We start from the raw sequence: 16,092 nt of genomic DNA on the forward strand, positions 1-16,092 counted from the left end.
ATGAAAAGGAAAAATTACTTTTTTCTATTTTTGAAATTTTATATCTATATGAGTTCACTAAACTTGTGGTAATCATTTCATGATGTATGTAAGTCAAATCATTATGCTTAAACCTATGCAGTACTGCATGTCAGTTATATCTCAATAAAACTGGAAGAACAAAAATACTAGTAGGAAAAAAAACTAGAATAGACAAAACACCTGTGTGATATGTTGAATTAAACTATGCATAGTCCATCTATGGGGAAAAAAGAATATGTACTGTTTCTTATTCTGACACTGTGGCAGAAACTTCTAATTGTTCCTTATTAGCTTCTATCCCTTTCATTCATAGCAATACAATTTTTAGCTGGATATATTAACGTCTTGAATAAAAGACTGCATTTCCCAGCCCCCAGTGCAGCCAAGTTTCATGTGACTATAATCTGACAATTGGATATAAACAGAAGTGTCATAAAAAGGTTTTGTGCAAGGAAGTATTAAGGACTATTACTGAAGAATGCATAGGTGTTGGGAAGGCAAGAGAGAAAGCTAGGAAAGCAGACAGGAGTCTAATGTAGTAGTCTAGTTAAATCCAGGGAGAGATGATAGTTGTTAGGACTCTAGGGTAGTAGTAGTAAAGATGGTGAGAAATGGTAAGATTCAAGACATATTTTGGAAAAGAAGGAAGAAAAGAAAGAGGACTAATTATTTTCAGATATTTACAAAATTATCCAAAAGTATATATAGAATGTTGTAGCTTATTAAATGCTTTTTAAAATAATACTATATATAGCCAATAAAAATGTTGAAACTTTTAGATTAGCATCTACCCATATGAGGATCTTCATATAATAATTCTTAAAGGTATCTTTCATTTGGAATTTTTAAAAGTGATTGAAAATTGTCTAACATTTATTGAATCCAGATGCTGTGGTGGTAGAACACTCTACGCATGTTTGGGAAACAATTCTCCAGATGCCTCTCATGTTTTCCACATCTTATAAGGAGAGGTAGTGACTCTCTTTGTTCAGCAGCACTATGGAAATACTATCTCCCTCCAGAGCAAAGGGCCTGTTTACTTACTATCTATTATAAAAGATCCTGTTTCCCTAAGTTAAGAGTTCCTCTCCTGTATATGTGGGCATCACCTGGCCCTCTTCTCATTGCCCTGTTGAGAACTGAGGCTCTGGGCACCTGAATAATTGCTGATACTCTACTTCTATTGCTGTATGTAATATAGCCCTTTGTCCCTGACTCAGTAGTTTTCCGTCTTCTGCCAGCATCCCTGAAACTGTGGCAGGCTAACTCGTTAACTTTCGAATAGGGTAAAATGTCAGAATCATCACTGTTCTTAACAATATGTAGATACATAGAACTATAAGATTTTTTTAAAGATGGATCAGTAGTTTCTGTTATTTCTTTGTCACTAGGAAAAAATAATTATACTTAATCAAAATGACCAGAAGTTTGCAGTTTGAACATATTGTTACTTTCAGTTCTGTGTATTATCTCTTCTAGCCACAATGTCTTTCAGGAGATGTTTGTTCTTTGCTTCAGAGTCCTTATAATTATCCATAAGTTTTTTTATGAGTTTTTGTTTATGCACTTGCTTAAAGAACTATATTTAGGTAAAAAGTTTTATTCAATTAATTTCTATACTAAACTTGGCATTCTTCCATTTCACCCTCTTTCCAAGTCGATTGCAATGACTGCCTCATCATGCTCCAGTTCTGTCTCTAGCACTGACGTGTTAGCTCAGAGCTGCAACTCTTGAGTGGATTACTTCTCTTAGACTCTGTCAGCGTTTTAAGCTTTGTCCCTGGAAGAGCATTGCACATGTCTGTGCATATGTGAAAACTGTCATTTCTTCCCTTGTTTCAAGCTGAAAATGGATCACCCCATTGGCAGCACTATGATTCCTGGGAAACCCTATCTAAGGGTGCTTGCTACTCCCTAACTCATCTGGCTGAAATAACATATGGGTAAATTGTCACATCCATCTTCTTATTTGAACAACACTCTAAGAAAGACAAAACAAATAGCTAGATATATTGTTTCTTTTGAGAAAATGGAAATTGAGTTTATATGACATGATGAAACATTGTAATATATATATGAATATATATCAATATTACCAATATATAATATCGAATATATATGGTAGAATAGCAAAGATACTAGCTAACATTTATTGAATGTTGCTTATATATCAGGTGCTGCGCTTTGAATGTTGCATCATTAACTTCCTTGATCTTCAAAACAACCTTGTAGAATCAGTATCGTATTCCTTGTATTATGAAGAACTGAGCCTCAGAGCATCTGAGTGATAGTCAGCCTTAAATATTAGGTCTTGTAAAATTTTTTTTCCATTACCCTATATTTCTTACTAAGAAAAAAATATGCTATATTAAAAATAAATTCATATTAAATTGTGATCATCTTAAAAAATAAGCATCTGAAGCACACTGATTATAATTGAATTGAACTTATACAATAGAATATAAAAATGTCCTACTTACTAACCTAAAAGAAATCAATTTACCAAATTAAGGAGAAAAAAATATAAAGAATATATTAACTATATCTCTTTTCAGGTAAAGATAGTTCTGCTTAGGGTGATAAATAATAAAACACATCTTCTAACCTTCTGTTCTTTCTCTTCCTGTATTTTCTATCCTGTTTTGAACTATCGCCTAAATGAGTCACTCAACGAGATATGCTAGGCAGAATTCTAAGATGGGCTCCAAGATTTGCACCCCCTTCCCATGAGTACAGGTGGGACCTATGGATATGATGGAATAGTTGCCTCCTTCATTAGGTTACACTATATGGCAGTGGTGATGGGACAGTCGGTCCTGTGATTATGTTATACTACATAGCCCTCCTTGTAAGCCAAGTAGAGAGAAAGTCTGAGAGAAGTGGTGTAGCTAAGCTGAAAGGTTTTGAACTGCCTTGGGGTGAGGAGAATGGTAAGGAACCACAAGCAGCCTATAAAAACTATGAAAAATCCCTGATCAATCATTGGCAAGAAAATAGGGACCTCAGTCATACCACTGGTAAGGAAATAAATTCTACCAGCAACCAGTAAGCTTGGAATAGGACCCTGGCCTTAGTCACAGTGCTAGCCAACACCCTGACAGCAGACTTGTGAGATCTGAGCTAAGAACCCAGCTGACCCCTGCCAAACTTTTAATCTATAGCACTATGAGATTATAATTTGTGTTGTGTTAGTCCACAAAATGGTGGTAATTTTGTTATACAGCAATACAAAACCGATACAGATGGGAAGGATCCTTTTGTGGAAAAATTCCTTTAAATATCATTATGAGAAGTAAATGCTATGCTATATCTACACAGAAAAGCACAATGAAATATTGTACGAAACATAGCAAGTGATGGCTAGTGTTTGACAGTTATGACCAAAAGAGCATGCTGTAAAATGAGAAAGTCTTCAGTTGGAAGCATGGTGTAAGGACGAAAAGTATCGATAAGTGCCTTCAAAGATGGCAGATAACCAGAATAATTATTGTAAATGCAAATGAATATGAAGAAAATTATTTATAAATATTCAATAATTTTAACTACATAATTGGAAATATCATTGATTTAATAATTAGATAGGAGCAATAACAAAGGAACATTTAGTCCTCTGAATAATACTAAGAGTCCAACAACCAGTGCCTTGAGGTCAATTTATATTAAAGAGTATACAAAACCTAAAGAATATTCTAGACAATATATCACACTATATAGGAAAAGTATAATTTTTATTGGGATAAACTATGTTGTCTTATGTGATATGGGGAAAATTATTAAAAATCCATCTTAAAGCTGAGACTTGTGTAACAAGTAGTGAAAATGGGATTTGATGACATAATTATTTCTCCATGCAGAAAAATAATTTTATCTAATACAGTACATATACCCATTGAATGAAAATGATTGATGCTGTTTATTATTCCCATTGAAATATTTGATTTGCACATTTTATTTTACCTATGTTTATTTCTTAATCATATTAAATGGTGCTCTGTTAAAGAGCATAATTATTTTTATAAGGAAGAAACCATTTCAAATTTAATTTTCTGTGATATGCCATCATACTTATAGTCAAATAATAAACTTAAATTTATATTTTGCTAATTTACTACATTTTGTTAAGAAGGAATCAAGATAAATCCACAAATTCATTCCTTAACCAAACTCATAGTATAGTTCTCTTTTAAACCACGAGCTGTATGCTATCAATTATAACAATTTATCACAATGTATAGTCTTTGAGTGTACGAAACACAAAAAAACTTTGACATATAATTAGAACCTTATATTAATCACTGTCTCAATTAAACTTCATTCTAGCACTCCTATAAAAATGATAAATTATAGCGGTTGACAGATATGACACATTTAGCAACATATATAAAAGAAGGAAATTTCATGTGAAATGAGATTACATACTGTGTTTAATCATCCTACTTCTGGAGAATAAAATACAATCTTGAATTCCATCCCATCTTCTCCATATGAAGCACAAAGATTAAGTAGGTCATATGTCACTGGCTTTAACATTTTTTTATATTCAGCTTATTTTTCTCTGTGTGCCATATGGGCAATTTTGTATTTTTAAAGTGCTTCATAAAGAAACTATTTACTTCAGGAAACTAAAGATTTTAAAGTAAAGAAAATATCTGTAAAAAGTAAAAATAATTTTAAGTATCATTTATGGCTTTTCTCAAATAAAAGACCAAAATTTTTCCTAAACCTTGTTCAGTTAATGTAAATATCTGTGGTTACTGCCTTTTAACATATTCACGGGAGTTTTAAATCTTTGTAAGTGGGAGATGTATTAAATCTTTCCTCATTCCTGATCAAAGTATTAGATATTCCTATTTATTACTTGAATGTAACAAGCATCTATTAAGTGCTTGCAATGTACCAGGAATGTGCTAAAATAGGGCGCGATTTACAAAACAAGTAAAACAGCTTCTATACCCTCAAGCTTCTCAGAGCCTAGCATGAGCAAAAAATATCAATACATTGTACAGGTGTACTCAGCAGGAGAACTGGAGATTTAAGGTAGAACAATTTAAATACCATAGTATATGTAGAAATTTAATATATGTTCATGTGACCATTTCATGAATTGAGGCAAATGATGATAAATAAGGCTGGAGATCTGTTGTTGTACAGGTTGTATGTGCCACACTGTGCAGAAATGGGAAATGTTTAAAATGTTATTGTTTTTTTTTTTAAAAATTATTGCTTAATGTCGAAAAGCATTCATAGTATTGAGAATACTATTCAAGTTTTGTTGTGAGTACAATGAAAATGTATATCTTCTTGGATAATAGATGTAAACTTGAGAATTAATCAATTTTTGTGTATACCCAACCAAATCCACATATTCATTATAACACTGTGACTTTTAACTCCATGCTGTAGATGATATTTAAGGAATAGTCTGATTTTTGTTAATTCTCTAGATTGGGATTTTGAACAATTTAAAAGGGAGAGAATATAGCCAGTGTAACTTTAAGTGGAATATATTCTATAAAAATATTGAATCACTATGTCATATACCTGAAACTAATATAATATTGTAAATCAACTATACTTCAATTAAATAAATAAATACAAGAGAGAGAAGGCACTCACGACTTAGATAGATGGTCACTGGACACTACAGACAAAACCACTGCTGGGGCCAAGTACAGGGTCCCATGAACAGCTGCCCACACCATCAGATAACTAGACCATAGGAAAGAGGTGCACCAAAGAGCCAGACTGTGGTGAACAGACCTTTGGAGGGACCTGCCTGCAGCTGACAAAACTTCTGGAGGGCCAGACCCCCAAAGTCCTCAAACCTAGGGCTAATGTTCCAGAAAGGCCAGGACACAGCTACTCACACTCCGTGAGGACCTACACATTGAAGACAAGTCTCCCAGAGGGCCAGACCAAACAGAGCCTGATCGCCAAAGAGTTAGTTCACAAGAATGGGACATCTCAGAGGACCATGTCATCTGTGATGGGACTTGGGAAGAGTATGGTGGCCTAGATCTCTGGAAGACTAAACCATCCAAGGGCCAGATTCCCAGTGATAAAAATTCCAGAGATAGAACCTCCAATGAACCTAGCCATGAAGGATGGAACGCCCAGAGGACTGTGCCATGGAGATCAAGGCCACCTGAGAAATTGTCTTCCATAGTGTCAGACCAAGCAGGCAAGGACCGCTGGAGGAGCAGGCCATGGAAAACAATACCACCAGGCTAGACCCTGGGGAACAAGGGAGGACCAGATTCCAAAGGGGAATGCTACAAAGGGGCAATGACAGAGACAGGATCTCATCCTAGTTCCCTGGTACCAGCTCTACCTCCTGCTCCTGCCCCTGGCCATTGGTGGCTAATGAAGCCAAGAAAAGCTGGAGCACAGGGATGGCACCAGTAGTGGGAGTGGAGGTAGGAGGATAATCTCAACCTCTGCCTGTGGCTCAGTCCGAATTTCAGGGCAGGAAGTTACCCAAAGTAAGTAAAGTTGGGGGGGGGTCGGGGCAGGCCATGGATTAAGATGTTTCAATACCTAAGTTAGCCAGACTCTGTGGAACCCTAAAGGCAAAATATTTGAATTTGATCGAGAGACGAAAAAAAAGTCTCTGCACGTATTACATTTCCTTGTATTATGTTTTAAAAATATGATATCTCTCATTTTTAAAAGTAAGGTAAAGATCCATTAACTTCTTTTATGAACCTAACCTACGTTCATTGTTAGAAAACTAATATATGTAATTTTAATACATAAATTTCTCTTGCTACAATTCAGCTGTCTTGCTAGAAGCATAACTGACTTCATTCTAAGTTGTAATCTCTCCATTAAAGTTCATGGTACTGCAGTTTAAATTTATAAAGCTTAGGAATAAAAAATAACACCTAAAATTAAAAATCACTAAAGTCATTTGACATTTTCAAGTGAAAACTTTTGATAAACATGTGTGATGGATAGCTAAAATAGAATAGTAAATAGTATAAACATTCTTCTGTACGTCAAGTGTTTAAAAAGGACACAGAATATATGTCACATGTAATATACACAAAAATATATTTCAGCTTTTATATTGTTTTATACACAGCATTATCAGTAATTCTTTTGTAATGTTCTTTTGCACTAAATTTTATGTGGTCATATATATTTATAATGGAATTAGTTTGTAGTTAGGTATAGAATAAGTCTCTAAAATATATACAGGTTATATCTCTAGGGTACTTAAACATATTTTTACATTAAGGTTAGCGCTTTATTGAATTCTTGCTCATTACAATTTTTCATATAATTTTCTAGGGTGAGAAAGATCCATGTAAAATGTTTAGCTCTGTGATTGACACAAAGAAATCACTCAATAAATGTTACCTAGTAGTAATACTGTTATTAAACAAATTTTTATGTTTCTTAATTAATATGTGAAAATGATTGAACAGCAAATTTGCTAAAAATGAGATTGTTATCCCTGTAATATCTTAATTACTTAGTCATACACATCAATAGGGCATAATAGCTACCTTGAGTTTGAAGCGATTTTCAAGACTTTTTATTTTTATGTCTGTTTCTGATCATTGAAGGATCACTGATACATACTGAAATTATTCATTGAGATTCTCCTAGACATTAAACTAACCAATTCATATAATATATAATAATATTTAATGATTACATGTAATATGTATATAATCCACTATATGCTTGCATTATATTACTTTCTACAATAAACAATTCTAAAGTGATAAGATAGTCCATGGTATATCTTTATGATCTTGCACCTATAAAGAATGATTACGTAGCTTTGAAAGTAAAATGTGAAAGAAGTCCATTGTACAAAATAACTTTTAGCAGAAACTAGAATATATTTTGAATTCTGTTTGGCAGATCTGGAAAGACAAAAGAGAATTTCCATTGTGTGCTCCACAGAATACAGATGGTACCAGTTTTATCCTGATCAAATTTTGAAAGATGGTTATATGACTATTCAACTTAGTATACACTAGTGTTTTTCCAACTTGTTTCACAGAACGCTATTCTACTCATTTGTTTTTATAAATGTTAAGAAACATGAAAACAAAGTTCTATGACATGAATTTTGAGAAACAGTGACAAGAAATTCAAGTGTATGATAGACAATAATGAGGAAAAATAAAAATATATTCAGCTAGATATTAATGGGGAAAATTTTCCACAGAAATTTAACACCTCGCAGCTTCAGCTTCAAGAAGTTTAAAAGCATTTCTGATAAATGGTTAAGAGCTCTGAAACGCAATCAAAATTTGTGAAACGGGGACATCACCCTCCACAGTTTTAAAGTGTATGGGCTGAAGTAAGACAGCAGAAGTTTGTAACAACAGAGAAGGTCTGTGACGATCACAGATGACGTACATTTATCAATTATTCTACATTGGATTTGCAATTGGAATTGCAAATATTCTATGGCTTCACTCCACAGTCTGATTCAGGATTGTAATTGGGGCCAAGAATTCTACATTTTAGCAAATTCTCCAGATGATTCTGATACATGTGGTCCACTATTGGCAGTTTGAGAAACACAGAAAAGTGCACAAATATCACTAATAAATAGAGATCTCATAAATTCTAGTATACAAGGACAAAGTCTCAGGAAACTTTAAAAAATAATTATTAGTAAGTGATTATATGGAGGGAGATGAAATGAAAATAAATGAGATTCAGACATTAGGTTCATCCTGCAAAAAAAACAAAACAAAAATACAGGTGTAAATTTAGAGGACAGGCTTTGAAATTTCAAACTAAGTTTTCTGAACTTCACAATACTTACCAGTTGGCCTTGACAGTGTTATTGGCTATGGTTAAATAAATAAATGCTTGTAGCTACTCCCTCTGTAAAATATTACATAGTGTTGCACATGGTGTGGTAGGACTAATGAAGCCTAACCCACATGCCCACACACACACCCCAGAGTCCCTGGAACCTGTGAATATATCATATTACCTTGCAAAAAGGACTTTGCACATGTAATTATGCTTAAGGACTTTAACTTGGGGAGATTGGGTCTACGTGGATAATCAAGGCTAATCTAATGACATAGGCCCTTAGAAGCTAAGAAATTTATCCAGCTGAAGTCAGAGATGTGTGGGAAAAGAAGGTAGTAGAGAGATGCACTAAGAAGGGAACATCAGAGAGATTTCAAGTATGAGAAGGATTCGTTTCACCAGTGGCTAGCTCACAAATGTAGGTCTTACATGCAAGGAAGAGAGAGGCCTCTAGAAATGGTGGGCAATAGATCTTTTCCAGAGCCTTCTGACAAAAGCCTAACCAGCTGACATTTTTATTTCAGCCTTATGAAACTCTGAGCAGAGGACTAGCAGAGACGACCAGGACTTTTCAGCTACAAAACTGTGAGATAATATATTTTTGTTGTTTTGCTGCTAAATTTCTGGTTGTTTGCTATGGTAGCCATAGAAAACTAATATACATGGTAGAAGATACCCATCACAAATCAATACCTGAAGATTTTCTGCAGGATGATGACCAATCCCTCAGTACTACCCAGCTGCCTAGTACCTTATATTTTAAGTCAGGATCTCCCAAACATACATTGAAATGTCATGAAGATATATGAATCCATTTTCACTGAAGCAGAAAAGACAGAAATTTAATGTTGTATATGTAGAAACAATGGAGAGCTATGAAAATATTTTTGACAGTATTTCATGAAACTTGACAGTCAAACCAGAAAGTATGGCAATATTATAATACATCTTCCAAGTTCCTACAATTTCAGTATACTTAGTATTCACTGAAAGAATAAACTAACCTAAAATATCTTTATACTTTGATGAACAGAGTGCAAGTTTTCTATTATGGAGCCTTTAATAAAAAATTATTGTATTACTAACTCCTTCAATATTGACAAAATTACACTTAAAATTAAACCTTTGTGTTTGTAGTGTTTTAAACTATGAATTAAGTTGCCAAGATAAAAATATTCAACTATTGTGAAAGTACCTTCAAAAATAATGATTATTACTATCACAATGGAGGAAAATAAGTCTTGGAATGCTCATCCTCCCCTGCTAGAGAAAGACAGTTCAGAAATGTATTAGGTAGAAAATAGTGTTCAAAACTGCTGTGATATGGCATTATTAAGAATATTAAAAAAGAGAAAATATTTTTACTCAACAGTTTGCTAGCAGGTATTTTTTTCCTAGGGAGAAAGCACTAGATGAAACTTTCAGTTTAAAACTTTCCCCACATGCAAACGGTTAACCTGTATACTAAAGCAATTCTATTTTATATATGATTGTTTTCTAGTGTGCTCTTTAAACATATTATATTTTGAATTATTATGTGCTTTAGAAAGTAACCACCCCTGCTACTGTATTTGTATATCTCTTATCGTGATGTTACATCTGTTGTGGTGCATTTCGGTAATATGGACCTGGGGAGGCGAGTTGAATTTTGTTATGCTATTCCTATGGGTAAGGAAGGGACCCTTCCCTAAAGTAGGTGAGATTTTATTGTCAAGTCACATAGAGAAGAAATTGCAACTACATGACCTCAATATGAAGCACTTGAGAACAGGTCATTTTTACCTTCAGATTTTTTTACACTTTAAAAAGGGAAAACAATACAGATTCTGTACATTTTTAACACCATCAGCAGAGCCTGTGGTGTTACCCAATTATGAAACAATAATTGTATAGTGAAACATGAGTACCCACACTATGTGGGATAAATAAAGATTATAAATGACCTTCAGTAAGTTCAGGTTTTGATACTAAGTGAGCTTGTAGCAAACTTCCAGATAAAAAACATCAGTTTCAAGTGCTTCTTTATTTTCCTCTTTGTGGTTAAGGGATTATGGATCTGTGGGACTGGAAATACTGGTTTAAAATGAAAAATGTCAACTCTTGTCTCTTAATAGAATTTTCTCTTTATTCTAACTAGCAGAGAACACAAATGACCAGTTTATTTTATGGCAGAGAGTCAAAGAACAGAGGAGAATAGGGTGGAGTCTGTGATGCCTGAATCTCAAATCAGGCCTAGTTTCCTTTTACTCTCAGATTCTGTTCCCTTTTATTAAGGTTTAAACCTATAGAGATGCCATGGTCTCATCTCCTAAGAAGATTTAAGGGCAAGATTTTCCTCTGTCTAGGCACGCTGCAATGAAACATTAAAGCCTACTAATTCTAGCTTTTTATTATATATTGATGATTATTGAGAAAGTGAATCTTGGTATAAGATTTGATGTAGCAGGATGAACTATAACTTCTGTCCTGGTGATTTTTCTTCTGTTTTTACCCTGGAGAATTTTGGTTTTACTACATTGAACTGGGCAGTGGTCCTTTTATATTACCATCACTTACCTTCATAGTATACTTTAAATCCATGAGCACTAACTGCAAAATCACTGGTCAAACGTAGTGAGAACACAGATTTGGTACTTGTCACTGGTGGTGGCAGATGGAATCCTGTTAACCTGAAACATAGAATTAATTATTAGCTATAGATATTTTTCCTAATAGAGTTAAAGAGTATTAAAAGTCATTTTATCAAATCCCTAAGCTTTGTGAGTATGTGTGGTGTGAATTAACTTATGACATGTTGATTAGAACATGTCACTCATCGGAAGCAATTGCTATAAGTATATATAAATATGTTTATGTGTGTGTGCTATTACTGTTTATCATGTCTATCCCATATATCATCTATATGAAAATATTGATCAATTCAGACTTTGGGAGGTAAGTTATGAGATTATGGGTCTGTGCATATTTTAGCTGTTGATTTTAATAACACTTAGAAGATATTTTTGTTGAATTTTCCTGACAGTTTAAAATATATATGAGTGGGAAATATTTCATGAAATTTAATATTAAAGGAAGAGATGTGATCTAAATATGAAATCTTGAAAGTAAAATGTCTGCATGTGAGAAGTGATTTTGTTTTATCAGATTCCAGGAAATTCTATTAAAATTAATAGTTGCAAATTATTTTAGGTTAATAATGCATAAGTTTACATAACAAATATTTGTCTGATATTTTTGCCCATAATTTACTACTTATTTTTCTAATAAATTATTGCATATAATAAGCTCGATTATATAAAATATAATTTACAATTGACAATAAAGCAGAAAAGAAAAATAAGAAAAAGCACATTCATTGGATATAATTTTTATAAAACTAATGAAGATGAATAACTTTAAAAATTTTCTATGAATTGCCTTTATGTAACGTTCTCATTTTTTTATTCTTAATATGAGAGTAAGGATTGAGAATTTTATGCAATGGAATTATATTATTTTTTAATATACTTGCTATTTTTGCCCAACATTACATAGGTAGAATTAGTCTGTACTGAAATTATCAAATATTTTTATTTCTGAATAGCAGTAGTTCTCGTTTGTCTCAGGCCTACTTACTCTCAAAATGTATTAAGAACCCCAAAAAGATATTGCGGGCTAGATCTATCAATACTTACGCTATTTAAGTGTAAACTGAGAAACATTTTAAAATGCGCATTAGTAATATAATTTTTAAATATCTAGAATAAATCCATTATGTGTTGACATAAATAATATTTTAGTATTAAATAACTATCTTTTCCAAAACAAAAAACGAGAAGAATACACTGTGCTTTATTTTGGCAAATCTCTTTAATGCCTGTCCCATTAGTAGAAAGTAGCTAGATTACCATATCTGCTTCTTTATTGAATATATTGCAATATGTTATTTTGTTTGATGGGTATGAAGAACCCTGATCTCACTTAGACATTTAGTTGTAAAAGGGAAGAGTATTCTAATAGCTTTTGCTTGTAAATGTGGTTATTCTTCTTTGATACTACATAAAAACTTGACTAGTTACAATGTTGAATTCAAACCATATCAGCTAATTTTTTTGCACTCTGTAACATTAAAATATTTTGGTTCACCTTGTCCTTGCAATAGATTGTATTTACTCATGCATTTCTCAACATTATGCATGCATTGGTCATTTGAAATACATTGGTTCACTGAGTCAGAGAGATCTTCCAAATATTAATACACTTCATTATAAAATATTTAAAACTCACATTTTTATTTCTATTGATCGCACCAGAAAAATCTTTAAACTTGGGGAAGCTCTAAAGCTTACAGTGGTGGATTGAAGTTTTCCAAAATTCTAATTTTTTACTTGAAAACTCAGACTTCATCGCTAACAGCAAATCCTGTCAGTTGTTTTCCTTGAAGTAACAAGTCAGGTTCATATTTTTCGGAGGGGCAGGGGGGAAATAGATACCAAATGCCTAAGTGTGACTAACCATAGTTTATCTGTTAATCATTCTTTCAAATAAAAAGTTTGTTCCATGAAAAAAGTGGCTAGTTCAGCTGATAACTCAAGCTATTTTTCCTTCAGACAACCATCATATTTTAGTAGGCATAGAAAGGTTTTTGTTTGTTGTTTTTTCATTTTTTTCCATTTTGTCGCACAGGTCATTAAAAAGAGGAGTATTACAGGGTGGACATTTAATGACATAATTAGTTATAGCTTTAGCAGGAACATTCTTAAGTACAATTGGATTTTTTTTTTTTTGGCACTGCAAGTGTGTGGCAGTATAGAATACAATAACTAATGATTACTAGTACAGTTTGAAGTCACTGACTTGTGTTAATGCACCAGCAGTTTTATACCCAGCATTACTTTTGTGCATGAGGGCAAATGCCAATACAGAGAAAAAGGTGAATAATGCCTCAATAGTATTATGGAAATAATTTTGATTTCATGGACCCCCTGAAAATGTCTCAGAACTTTCAAGGATACATGGTTCACATTTTGAGAACCACTGTTGTAGAGGAATCTACTGCAATATATATACCACAATTCATTTATTCACTCACTGTTGATGAACATTTGGGTTATATATACTTTGTTCAGTATGTTTTCATCAACATCCTTATCAAAGTCCACTCTTGGGACTTCCCTGGAAGTCCATTGGTTGAGACTCCACGCTTCCACTTCAAGGGGCGCGGGTTCGATCCCTGGTCAGGAACTAAGATTCCCACATACCGCACGGTGAGGCCAAAAAAAAAAAAAAAAAATATATATATATATATATATATATATATATATACACACACAGAAAATACAGAAAAGTCCATTCTTAAACACTTTCATAGCAATTTTCTCTAGAGTATATAAGCATTTACAGCTTTAAATTTTCCTCTTTTTGCTGCATAAGCTACACCCTGCAAAGGACCTAGTCAAACTTTTTTCTATATTCCTTTGTGATTTCCTCTTTGTTCCATGGTTAGAAATACATCGCTTAAATTATAAACATATGGGTTACTTTAGTTATATTTTGTTACCAATGTGTATCTCATTTACATTATAGTCAGATAACATTTTCTCTATGAATTTAATCCTTTGAAATTCATTCAAATTTGCTTCATGGTCAGATATTGTAAATTTTTATTATGTGCCTAGTTTTCTTATAAAGAACAAGCATATTATTTTCCTATACTTAATCCAAGTTATCACAAACTTAAACAACACCCATTATTATCTCACAGTTACGTGGATCTAGGCAGAACATAACTCAATTGATTCTCTGCTTAGAGTCTCGCAAGAATGGAATCATGGTGTCAGCTTGGCTGCATTGCTTTCTGGAAACTATGCAGTTACATCTGCTTCACTTCCAAATTCAGCAGGCTATTGCCAGAATTCAGTTTCATGAAATTGTAAGATTAAGGTCCTCCTTTCCTTGCTGGCTGTTAGCTTGGGGTTATTCTCAGCTTTTAGAAATTGAAGGCATTCCTTGGTTTGTGGCCCCCATCCTCCATCTCCAGAGTCAGCAATGGCAGTCCAAGTTCTTCTTATTCTTCAGATATCTGTGGTTTCTCCTTCTATCTCATCCCTCTGCTGCTCAGGCTGGAAGAAGTTCTCTGCCTCTTCTGCCTCTGCTTTTAAATGCTCATGTAATTAGATTGTGCCCAAATGGATAATTCAAATATCTTCCTATTATAACATCTGTAATCTTAATTCCATTTGTAAAATTCCTTTTGCCATGTGATAGAACATATTCGCAGGTTCTGAGGGAACCATTATTCTGGAATCATTATTCTGCCTACCATAATGGGTATATATCAGAGGCTAGGTGCAGTCCCGGACTCCTAATGAAACAAATTAGTTTTCCATGTCTTAAAACTTTATATAAATAAAATCATATAATAAAATTATTCTGCCTCTGGCTTCTTTGACTCAACATTACCTTTGTATTATTATAGCAGTAGTATGGAACTTAATTTTCATTGCTCTATAGGATTCCATTTTATGAATATACTTCAATTTATTTATCCATTCTATTGTTGGTGGACTTTTTTTTCCAGTTGGGTCTTTTATAACTAATACTGCTACGAACATGTGTTACATGTTTTGTAAGCATTTATACATATTTCTCTTGAGAATATACCTAGTACTAGAATTTCTGGGTAATTGGGGAACTAATTGGTTGTTAAATAATTTTCTAGATTTTTTCAACATTATTTCTTGATATAAAGATGTAAAAATAAAGTATTCCCCACTTTAAATGCTCAGAGTATTTTTTCAGAAAAATAAGAAACATTGTCAGGGAAAAAAAAGGACAAATGATTTTGCAACAAAAAAAAGTCTGAGAACCTATTTACCTTATAACCAGACTGTTATGATGTTATATATGATATTATACTATGAAAAGTGGCCTTCCAAAATTTCCTGGGCTCTAATCCCTGGAATATTTAAATATGTCACCTTGTATAACAAAAGGAACTTTACAGATGTGATTAAGTTAAAATCTTAAGAATAGTAAATTACCCTAGATTATCTGGATGGATCAGAGTATTCACAAGGGTCCTTATCAAAGGAAGGTAGGAGGATCAGAGAGAGAGTAGGAGATGTGACAATGAAAGCAGAGGTTTGAGTGATGCAGTTTCTGGCTATGAAGCTAGAAGAGGGACACAAGCCAAAGAAGGGCAAGCAGCCCCTATAAGCTGGAGAAGTCAAGGAACAGATTTTCTCCTAGACCCTCCGTAAGAGATGCAGTCCTGCTGACACCTTGAGTTCAGCCCACTTA

General features: G+C 33.4%; 1 protein-coding gene across 3 annotated transcripts in view; it reads right to left on the bottom strand.

The window, feature by feature from the left end:
- The window catches only part of CSMD3 (CUB and Sushi multiple domains 3), a 1,076,690-nt gene that overhangs the window by 922,498 nt on the left and 138,100 nt on the right, over positions 1 to 16,092 (bottom strand). For all 3 annotated transcript variants that reach the window (XM_060127236.1, XM_060127235.1, XM_060127234.1), the window contains exon 3: positions 11,368 to 11,480. In XM_060127236.1, the coding sequence (XP_059983219.1) occupies positions 11,368 to 11,480 (113 nt within the window). The remainder of the gene's footprint in view (positions 1 to 11,367; positions 11,481 to 16,092) is intronic.

Source organism: Lagenorhynchus albirostris, chromosome 17, assembly GCF_949774975.1.
Source record: "Lagenorhynchus albirostris chromosome 17, mLagAlb1.1, whole genome shotgun sequence".
Classification (NCBI taxonomy): domain Eukaryota; kingdom Metazoa; phylum Chordata; class Mammalia; order Artiodactyla; family Delphinidae; genus Lagenorhynchus; species Lagenorhynchus albirostris.